The 11,666-nt window shown below is 37.1% G+C and overlaps 1 protein-coding gene across 1 annotated transcript; it reads left to right on the plus strand.

The window, feature by feature from the left end:
- Nucleotides 1-8,921: 8,921 nt before the first annotated feature.
- On the plus strand, nt 8,922-9,869 carry LOC124505787 (olfactory receptor 56A3-like). The gene has a single exon (XM_047071822.1). It carries the CDS (start codon nt 8,922-8,924, stop codon nt 9,867-9,869), a length of 948 nt encoding a protein of 315 aa, XP_046927778.1.
- Nucleotides 9,870-11,666: the final 1,797 nt, after the last annotated feature.

Raw genomic sequence — 11,666 nt, forward strand, 5'->3', positions numbered from 1 at the left:
AAAATTAGAACAGATCAATGAAACCAGGAGATGGTTCATTGAAAAAAATTAATAAAATAGATAAGCCTCTAGCTGGACATATCAAAAAGAGAAAAGATCCAAATAAACAAAATCACAAATGAGAGAGGAGAAATAACAGTCAACACCGTAGAAATATAAAAAATTATGAGAGAATATTATTAAAAACTATATGCCAAGAAATCGGACAACCTGGTACAAATAGATAAATTCCTACAAACATATAAACTTCCAAAAATTAACAGAAAAAAATAGAAAACTTGAACAGACTGATAACCAACAAAGAAATTAAATCAATAATCAAAACAATCCCAACAAACAAAAATCTGGGGCCAGATGGCTTCACAGGTGAATTTTATAAAACATTTAAAGAAGAGTTAATATGGGGCACCTGGGGGACTCAGTCAGTTGAGTGTCAACTCTTGCTTTCAGTTCAGGTCATGATCCCAGGGTGGTGGGATCAAGCCCCACATTGAACTCTGCACTGAATGTATAGCCTGCTTATGATTCACTCTCTCTCTCTCTCTGCCCCTCTCCCTTAGGCTTTCTCTCTATATAAAATAAAAAAGAAGAGTTAATATTTATTTTTCTCAAACTATTCCAAAATATGGAAAGGAAAAAAAAACACACAAATTTATTCTATGAGCCAACATTACCCTGATACCAAAACCAGGTAAAGCCTCCACTAAAAAAGAAACCTATAGGCCAATATCCCTGATGAACATGTATGCAAAATTTCTCAACAAAATACTAGGAAATCAAATCTAACAATATCTTTAAAAAATCATTCCCCACTATCAAGAGTGATTTATTCCTGGTTTGGTGGTTTAATATTGGCAAATCAATCAATGTTATAGAGCACATTAAAAAAAAAAAAAAGAACCATATGATCATTTAAGCAGAAGCAGAAAAACCATTTGACAAAGTACATTAACTGATGGTAAAACAAACAAACAAACAAACAAAGAAACAAAAACCTCACAACAGTAGTTTTAGAGAGAAAATACTGAAACATAATAAAGGCCATCTATAAAAAACCCACAACTAATGTCATCCTCAGTGAGGAAAACCTGAGAGCTTTTCCTCTATGGTCAGGAATAAGACAGGTATATCCACTCTCACCACCGTTATTTAACATAGTACTGGAAGTCATAGCTAGAGCAATCAGACAACAAAAATAAGTAAAAGGCATCCAAATCAGCAAGGAAGAAATAAAAGTATTTGCAGATGACACGACACTACACATAGAAAACCTGAAAGACTCCACCAAAAAAAATAAAAATGGCTAGAACTGATAAATGAAATCATTAAAGTCACAGAATGCAAAATCAACATACAGAAATATAATAAAGCAACAGAGAGATTAAGAAAACAATCCCATTTACAACTGCACCAAAAACAATAAGATAGGAATAAGCCTCCCCAAAGAGATGAAAGAACTATATTCTGAAAACTATAAAATACTCATGAAAGAAATAAAAGAGGACACAAAGAAATGGAAAAACATTCCTTGCTCATGGATTGGAAGAATAAATATTGTTAAAATGTCTATGCTTCTCAAACAACCTATACAGTTAACACAATCCTTATCAACATGCAAATATCATTGTTTATAGAGCTAGAATAAACAATCCTAAAATTTCTATGAAACCACAAAAGACCCCAAATAGCCAACGCAAACTTGAAAAAGAAAATCAAAGCTAGAGGAATCACAATTTCTAACTTCAATTTATGTTACAATGCAGTAGTGATCAAAACAGTATGGTACTGACACAAAAACGGACTCAGAGAAGGCACCTGGGTGGCTCATTCAGTTAAGTGTCTAACTTCAGCTTAGGTCATAATCTCACAGTCTGTGAGTTCGAGCCCCGCATGGAGCACTGTGCTGACAGCTCAGAGCCTGTAGCCTGCTTCAGATTCTGTGCCTCCCTCTCTCTCTGCCTCTCCCCTGCTTGCACTCTGTCTCTCTCTCTCTCAAAAATAACAAACATTAAAAAAATGGATAGGTCACTAGAAGAGAATAGAAAACCCAGAAAAGAACCCACAAATATATAGTCAATTAAATGTAAACAAAGCAGGAAAGAATTTCTAAAGGGAAAAAGACAGTGTCTGTAACCAATGGTGCTGGGAAAACTGGACAGCAACATGCAAAAGGATGAAGCTGGACCACTTTCTTTTATTTATTTTTATTTTTTTTAATGCTTACTTTTGAGAGAGAGGTGGGGACAGGCAGAGAGAGAGAGAGGAAGACACAGAATCTGAGGCAGACTCCAGGCTCCAAGCTGTCAGCACAGAGCCCAATGCTGGGCTTGAACTCATGAACCGTGAGATCATGACCTGAGCCAAAGTTGGATGCTTAACCAATTGAGTCCCTGGACCACTTTCTTATACCTCACACAAAAATGAATTCAAAATGGATGAAAGACTTAAATGTGAGACATAAAGCCTTAAAAGCCCTAGAGGAGAATACAGGCAGTATCCTCTTTGACATTAGCCATACCAACTTCTTACTGAATGTGTCTCCTGAGAGAAGGGAAACTAAAGCAGAAACAAACTATTGGGGTTACATCAAAATAAAAAGCTTCTAGATGGTGAAGAAAATAATCAATAAAACTAATAGGCAGCCTATGGAATGGGAACAAATATTCACAAATGACATATATGATAAAGGGTTAGTATCCAAAATATATGAAGAACCTATAAAACTCAATACCCTCCAAAATAAAAAATGAATTTAAAAATGGGCAGAATACATGAATAGATATTTTTCCAAAGAAGACCCCAGATGGCTAGCAGACACATGAAAAGGTCCTCAATATCACTCATCATCAGGGAAATACAAATCAAAACTACAATGAGATATCACTTCACACCAGTCAGAATGGCTAAAATCAACAAGTACAAAAAACAACAGGAGCTGGTGAGGATGTGGAGAAAGGAGAATCCTCTTGCACTGTTGGTGGGAATGCAAACTGGTGCAGCCACTCTGGAAAAGAGTATGGAAGTTCTTCAAAAAGTTAAAAATAGAACTACCCTACAAGTTAGCAATTACACTACTAGGTATGTATCAAAGAACACAAAAAATACTAATTAAAAGGGATATTCTACCCCAATATTTATAGCAGCATTATCTACAATTGCCAAATTATGGAAAGATCCCAAATGTCCAATTACTAATAAATGGATAAAGAAAATGTGCTATGTATACACAATGGAATATTACTTAGCCATACAAAATAATGAAATCTTGCTATTTGCAATGACATGATGGAGCAGAGTATCATGCTAAGTGAAACAAGTCAGTCAGAGAAAGACAAATACCATATTTCACTCACATGTGGAATTTAAGAAACAAAAAAAATTAGGAAAGGGAAAAATAAAAGAGAGAGAGGCAACCAAGAAACAGACTCCCAACTATAGAAAACAAATTGATGGTTACCAGAGAAGAGGGGGTTGGGGCATGAGTTAAATAGTTTGTGGGGATTAAAGAGTGCACTTGTTCTGATGAGCATGGGTGATGTATGGAACTGTTGAATTACTATATTGTACATCTGAAAGTAATATTATACTGCATGTTTACTAATTAGAATTTACATTTAAAAAAAGTAAACTAAACAAAACAATACAAAAAACACACCCAGGACAGTTTACATAGAACACATAGGTCAACAAGATAGGTGGATAAGTTAAAACACTAAAGCATAATTAAAACGGCTTAGATAATTTTGTTTAAACTGGGGGGAAAAATGCTTAGTAACTGGTACAGCACCTCCATCAACAAAACAGAAGCTATTCAGACCGTGCCCTGTCGCTGCCACTGATGGACCCTATTCTGCTGTCAATAACGCACACTTTGTGAATCATGGGGAAGTCCAGGAGACACCATGAGAGTGCCCAGGGTAGTGTTGAGGGGCCAGGGGACTCAAAGTAGAAGATATTTACAATAATAGCAACACAGTATTTGATAGCTGCACAGTTGTGAATATAGCAGTTTGTACTAACTTAATACCACTCCTTACTCTTGGCATTATAAACCACAGATTTAAATACATTGGTATGAAACATAATGCATGTTTTAAAAACAATTAAAGTAAACAAAAGCATCTTTGCGATCTTCTGGAATGTTTGCTAAATAGGATCCACAGAGAAAATCTATTTATAGAAAAAATAGAGTTTGACTTGGTGAAATTGAAAGATGTCCATTGAATACTGGGCAGCAGACAATAAAATTGAGAGCTTTATAGCAAACTAGAGGAGATACTAGTAATATCTAGCCAACAAAGGGTTCTAATATTTAAAATATGCACAGAGATTTTGTAAATATGCAAGAAAAACAAATATTAATAGAAAAATCAGGTAAAGGATATGACCACATAATTTACAGCCTGAAAACCACAAATGGCCAAACGCTATATGAACAATGCTTACTTATCAGGAGAAAATCAAATTAAAAACAATAAAATAGTATGTTACATCTTTATAGTTTTTTTTTTAACAAGACAGCATCAAATGCTATAAGGATTATGAAAAATAAAGGAACTTTAGGAATTTATAGTAAGATTTTGTAAATATTTTGGAGAGAAATTTGGTAATTCCTGGTGAAATTAAATAATTTATATGCTATGACTGAATCAAAAATCCTCCACATATATCTACTTTAGGTCTATAAAGAGAAGTGTACAGGATATTGACACCAACAATATTTTTAGTAACAATCACAGGTCACTTGGGTGTTGATTACTTACATAGAGGGAAAATGCATATAATGGGAATAGAACAGCCACCAAAAAAGATCAAGTGGACTTAAAGCAACATGGACAGATTTTTAGAAATTAGTTTTGGGTGTAAACAAAGAATAACATCAGATTTATAACACAATGACATTTGTAGAAATCCAATTTCCAAAGTATTCTCCCATAAACAAACAGATAACTAATGAGTGTACTTAAGATTAATTAGAAGGACATATTTTAAGGACACTAGAGTTTTCATTCTCCTGAAGGAAAGAGAAATATGAGCAATGTTGAGATATACAGAAGAAAGAGAAGTAAAAACAGAGTAAAAGAAGACCTTTAAAGAGACTGAAGCACAGGATAAGGTATATAATGAATGGTATTCTAATAGCTCTGTATGGTGACAGATGGTAGCTACACTTGTGGTGACCATAGCATAATGGATAGACTTGTTGAAACGCTAGGTTACACACCTGAAACCTATGAAACATTTTGTGTCAACTACACTCAAATAAAAAAGATTCATGAAAATAAATAAATAAGTAGTAAAGAAACTGTTCATGTTTGCTCCATATTGGAGGGGTATGAGTAATTCACATGAGGTTCAAAATGAAAGTAAGAAATGAAGGAACAGATCATGTTTCCTAATATATAGCTCTATATACATCCCAGCTGAAAAATCTTTCACTACAGCAAAAATTTCTATGGGATTTTTTTCTCTGAAAAACATAATGCATTTTCTCAGGAATATTTTTTTAAGTTTCTCATGGATTTTTGCCATTATAATGCAGTGATAAAAGTCATGATAAGTTAACATCAATCCATTCAATGACATGGTGAGGGGGTACTTATCTAACAATTACGTGCAGAGCCCATGAGAACTTCTGAGCGAACGTATTGGACCCATGGAGGGCACTGGGTGTGCATCTGCAAATAACTGTGAAAATGGATGTATGGATGTAAAACCCCTACACCCAGGAGACTAACTGCCTACAGAACACACAGTCAATGTTGGGCTGAATTACAAGAGCTCCTTGCTTTTAGAGAGGGAAAAATCATTTTCTTCTACCTTCCTGCTTGTCTGTCCCAGGAGAACATTTTAGGTACAAGGAATTAGGGATGGAAAGTTCCCAGAGGGCAAAGTCCCCGAGGTTCTGGAGTTATAACTCTACCCAGATACTTCAGGAACTAACTGGAACAGCATCAGTGGAGCCAGACCCCTACTCCATCCTATGTAAGTTTGTGTAGAGGATGCCTGAAAGGTAGCTATAGCAAGATTAAGGAGAACATGGGGTGAAGGTGGGGGGATCTTTCTCTTCAATGCAGATCTGTGCTGCATTCCATTCCTGAATCACTACTGCTGAAGTAGTCTGAAAATGGGGTAGTAGAGACTGCATCCTGTCTCAGGTCAGGAGGCACCTGTGAGAACCTTTGCTCTGAGACCTTCCCTTTTGCTCTTCTCTTGCCTTTTTGGATCTTTTGCTGGGTGCTGCTGGAGATGCAGGGGGGCAGGAATTTGTCTCTAGTAGATTAATGAACAGAGGGAGTCAGGTAACTATATCATCTGGGACTCAGATTTGCAAACGTGGGGGTTTCATATGTGAATATGAAAATTTAGTTTAGGGCAAAGAATCTTCTGCCCACAAATGTTTGAATCATGGCATAGGAATGAAATTTAATCTCGGGGCACCTGGGTGGCTCAGTCAGTTAAGTGTCTGAGTCTATGATCTCATGGTTCAGTTCGTGAGTTCAAGCTCAGGTCATAATCTCACAGCTCGTGAGTTCAAGCCCTGCACCGAGGCACTGCACTGACAGTACAGAGCCTGCTTGGGATTTTCTCTCTCCCTGTCCCTCTGCCCCTCCCTGACTTGTGTGCTTTCTCTCTCAAAATAAACAAATAAACTTTATATTTTAGGTTTAGGACAGAGATCACAGTTGGAGGGTCAGTGAGAGTCAGAAGGTTGTTCCTCCTATGTCAGCTCAATATAAAGAATTTCTAAAAGCTATTGCTGCCACAAACAGAAAGTTATGCACAGATTATAGAGGTATCTGTCACACTGGTTGGTTTAGATCAATGACGTCTGAAATGATACTTGGGAGAAAGGTCTCACAATTCTGAGTTTTGGAGTTAGGTGGTCCCTAACAACCCTTCCCCTTTTTTAAACAGGGCTTCCATAGTGCTATCCTGCAGTCTGATAAAAGTTAACCCTGCAGGGTCTCTGATTTTATCATTGCTCTTCAACCTCACTGGCTTCTTCATCCTGTCCCTACCCACAACCTGTAGTCATTAGCTCTAGGTCCTCAGCCCTAGTGCTCCACTGGCTAGCTCTGATTGCAATCCAAGATTTTAAGAGGAGAGTAGAACATCATGGTCTCAGATACTTTACTTCTAAGGCTGAGTAGGTAGTTCAATGCTTTTTGGATAAGTTATGGATTGAACTCAGAGGAACATCCAGAGAAAAGAGAAGAAAGGAAGAATCAGTGAGTGGAAAGAACAGATAAAAAACACTCCTATGTTGTCCTCAGAAATTTCATCCTAGGGCTATAATTATCCTAAAGTTCTTCAGGAGACAAAGAGAATATGCTTCTTCTTCTGTACCTCTCCATGGATACTCATGCCTGAATTGCCATTTTTTTCCATTTGGCTATACCCTCTAATGGTCATTTCAAGATATTCCTTCCTTCCATGTAATTAATTCCCAATTTCTGCCAAGAATACTCTGAATGATTGAAAATTAAAAGATTCTTGAGCATGGTGAATTTGGGGGCTCTGACCTATAAGAAGAAGTGTAAAAATTTTGCAAAGAGTTAGATCAGAGGGTGCAATCAAAGAGTTTTGCAAAGACTTAGATCAGAGGGTGGGAAAGATCAAAGACAAACCTAAATGATGAAAGTGGTGTTTGGAGGGAGTATTTCAAATTTGGTGGCATGAGGTTGTGCATCCTGTAGGTCATTGTGGCAAGGTCTGGGCTGTTCAGGTGCAATTAGTTATGTCTCAAACTTACAAGTGAATGTATCCAATAAGAAAAATTTAAGGAAAAACAAAGTTCAATGAACACAGTGGCCAAGACAGGAGAAGGTCCTTTGTTAACCAACTCAAGACTGGATGTTTTTTTCTATGGGTGTTTATCTTCATGAACACCTGTATGTGCAGCATCTGCCAATCCTTGTGAGTACTCCACCAAGGCACAGCATAACCAGTAGACAAGAGGACCTGGATTGTTACAGTGAAGACCAAAAGGGATATAGAAAGGAAACGAAAGGACTTGAGGTAGACTTCATCACCCTCACATTATTGCAATCAGAACAATCAACTTTCATCTTGTTTAAAGACACATATCATTCTCACATTTCTATGTGCACATTCTACTTTTAAGGTTGTTTCTTCACCAAAGTTAAGAATCCTACATATATTAATATGTACCAGCAATTATTTGGCCACTGTCACACACACTTATGTGGAATTGCACATTCTACTGTTAAAACTGTTTGTTCCCTGAAGCTAAGAATCCTACATATATGAATACATATTGGCAATTCTTTGGTGGGATCAACACCAATGAACTAAAATAACATTTTAGACAAGGTGAAAATTAACTAACATTAATTCCAGGGTATCATTTTTTCAAACTGTGATTAAAGCCAACTATAGCTGAAAATTCAGAATGGGGGGTGGCATAGAGAACTAAGGCCATGCGCCTGAGTCCTTACTTTGTGCCAGACTCTGCTACTCATTTGTGCATATTGCTAAATTGTCATGTGTTAGTCTAGGTGGTAATTAAATAATAAAACACAAAAGGGAAGAAATTTAAGAGTACAAATTTAGAGACTCACCTTTCACAAAGTAGTTTCCAAGTAATTTCTCCTTCTCTTTAGTTGCTGCAAAGATATAAAACTTCCTTAAACTTAAATTTTGAAAAATTCAAACATATCTAAACAAAGCACATATCCTCAGTCCTCTATACTGCTTAAATTGATAGGATTATCCCAGTAGCATGGCACAAAGGACAAACAGATGAATTCACATGACTCTGGATGACTTGCTAGGACTCAAGCATGTCACCTAGGTGAAGCAAATTGTTCTAAATCCATGTGTCATGTGTCACTAGCTAATTTTTATCCTAATTTTACAGACCACTACAAGAAAGCTGTAGAAATATATGACAAACTATGACATCACACCAAAATGGCACCATCTCCTCTGAAGTTTCAGACTTCCTCCTGAATTGTTTTGTCAGGTCCCACACCTGGCAACTTTCTTTTTCCCTCCCCCTAAGCCTTCTCTTCTTCCTGGCCATGGGGGCCAATGGTGTTCTCCTGATCACTATATGGCTGGAAGCCTCTCTGCATGAGCCCATGTACTATCTACTCAGCATCCTCTCCCTATTGGACATTGTGCTCTGCCTCACTGTCATTCCCAAGGTCCTGGCCATCTTTTGGTTTGAACTCAAGTCCATCAGCTTCTATGCCTGCTTCCTCCAGATGTACATTATGAACTGTTTCCTTGCCATGGAGTCCTGCACATTCATGGTCATGGCCTATGACCGTTATGTGGCCATCTGCCATCCACTGAGGTACCCATCCATCATCACTGACCAATTTGTAGTCAAGGCTGCTGTCTTTATTTTGGCCAGGAATGTTATTTCTACAGTGCCTATTCCCATTCTCTCATCCAGACTCCATTATTGTGGGAGAAAGGTCATTGAAAACTGTATCTGTGCCAATATGTCTGTCTCCAGGCTCTCCTGTAATGATGTCACCATCAATCGCCTCTACCAGTTTGCTGGAGGCTGGACACTGCTAGGATCTGACCTCATCCTCATCTTCCTCTCCTACACCCTCATACTGCGAGCAGTGCTGAGTCTCAAGGCAGAGGGTGCTGTGGCCAAGGCCCTGAGCACATGTGGCTCCCACTTCATCCTTATCCTCTTCTTCAGCACCATCCTTCTGGTCTTCGTGCTCACTCATGTGGTGAAGAAGAAGGTCTCCCCTGATGTTCCAGTCTTGCTCAACGTCCTCCACCATGTCATCCCCGCAGCCCTCAACCCCATAGTTTATGGAGTGCGGACCCAGGAGATCAAGCAAGGAATCCAGAGATTACTGAAGAAAGGGTGGTAATAAGGATAACTGGATCTCTTTATTCCTAATATAGTTTAAGTTTGAATGAAATCATGGGTAATTCAGCTGAAATTTTATCTATGAGTTACAATTTCAAACTGGTTATTGGATATTGTGTCTTATTTAATAAAATTTAAGTTTCATTGTAAGTTTCCTTTTGTCTCACTTTTACTTTAACAATATCCTTGACCACTTTACTTTTTTTCTCCACACATATTATCCTATACTAACAACATACAGAGATTCCATGGGTAGGTTCTGAAGTGACAAATTTATGTTCCTGAATATACAGCTGTTAATATTTCATGCCTTTGCATTCTTGAATATACAACTGTGGATATTTGGGGGTACAGTTATGTAATGTGTAATGCATTCTTATTCTTATTTCCACAGAAGGAAGCATATTGGATACAAAGACATAGGAGTTGAATTTCAGTCCTGAATGATGGAAGATTGCTATTCATGTGTAACTGGGTCTGTAATTGGGTTATCTTTTGAAATGTGCATTGCAAGAGAACTGGGATTTTTCTTGGATTTCTCATTTGTGAAACAATTAGCAATGAGTTTGATCAGATTTAAGAGATTCCTAAATTCTCCTCCCCAAAGGGGAGGACATTTATCTTTTGGATCCAGAGTGTCATATGTTATGATATGCACAGATAGCTCTGCTAAAGAGTTAAAGATTGCAAGGATTGTAATATATGATGCAGTAATAATAATTTAAATATCAAAAATATAATATCTGAACATTATTTTCATGTTAATTGTACAGTATCTAAAGATACTTTGTGTCCTGGTAATTCTTCAGATATGAATACACAAAAATAGAATATTGTTGCTGTCAGGAGCTAAAACTATGGTTAGTGGTAATACAATATGAGTTCCAAGAACATATTTTTCTCAATGGGAGAGAATGAGGAATGGAATAAGGCATATCTATATGTAGTAAGTTACCTGACAACATAAGAAAGCACTAGATAGAGAGTTAAAGGTCTGAAATGTAAGGCTTACACAACTACACAAAAAGTTGGGTTCTTGGGAACAAATTAGGTGGTCTCATTGTGTTTCATGTTACTCATCTGTTACCCTTGTGAATAGTGAAAATTTTATTTTAAAAGGTTCTTTCTAAATATAAGCTTTTGCACCTTAATAACAACTCATAAGTGTGTTTCCTTGTTTCATCATGGAAGGAAAATCTCTCAACAGTCTAATGCCAATACTGTCCCCAAAACTCTAGGCCTCTTAGCCTTCATTGATTCATCCTGGGCCTACTTAAGTTTTCATTCTGCAAAACTGTCCATTTATTGTTCTTCTCTGTCTCACAATAAAGAACAATGAATTGCTATCTCATTCCTCTTCTTCTAAATACCATTATGAGCTACTATTGGAAAAAAGAACAAACACCAAAAACAGGTACTGACATAATTAAGAATCAATAGTTAAAAGAACATAATCAACGTTTTATTGGGGATAACTTTCAAAAGTAAAAAAAAAAAAAACAGAAAGAAAAAACAATGTCAAGATACAATTAGGTTCATGCCATAGATAACCTTTTTCTTTGTTACTTGAAAAAGAGCTCTCCAAAATCTCATTCTCTCACACATTTCAACCTTAAAAAATTATTTGGTTTAAAATACGACTTACGGGCTCTGTGCTGACAGCTCAGAGCCTGTAGCCTGCTTCAGGTTCTGTGTCTCCCTCTCTCTCTGGCCCTCCCCCGTTCATGCTCTGTCTCTGTCTCAAAAATAAATAAACGTTAAAAAAATTTAAAATACTGGGGGCGCCTGGGTGGCTCAG

The sequence above is a fragment of the Lynx rufus genome, unplaced genomic scaffold (genome assembly GCF_022079265.1).
Source record: "Lynx rufus isolate CCGP_SWC_20201006 ecotype Redwood Valley unplaced genomic scaffold, mLynRuf1.p SCAF_9, whole genome shotgun sequence".
NCBI classification, from domain to species: domain Eukaryota; kingdom Metazoa; phylum Chordata; class Mammalia; order Carnivora; family Felidae; genus Lynx; species Lynx rufus.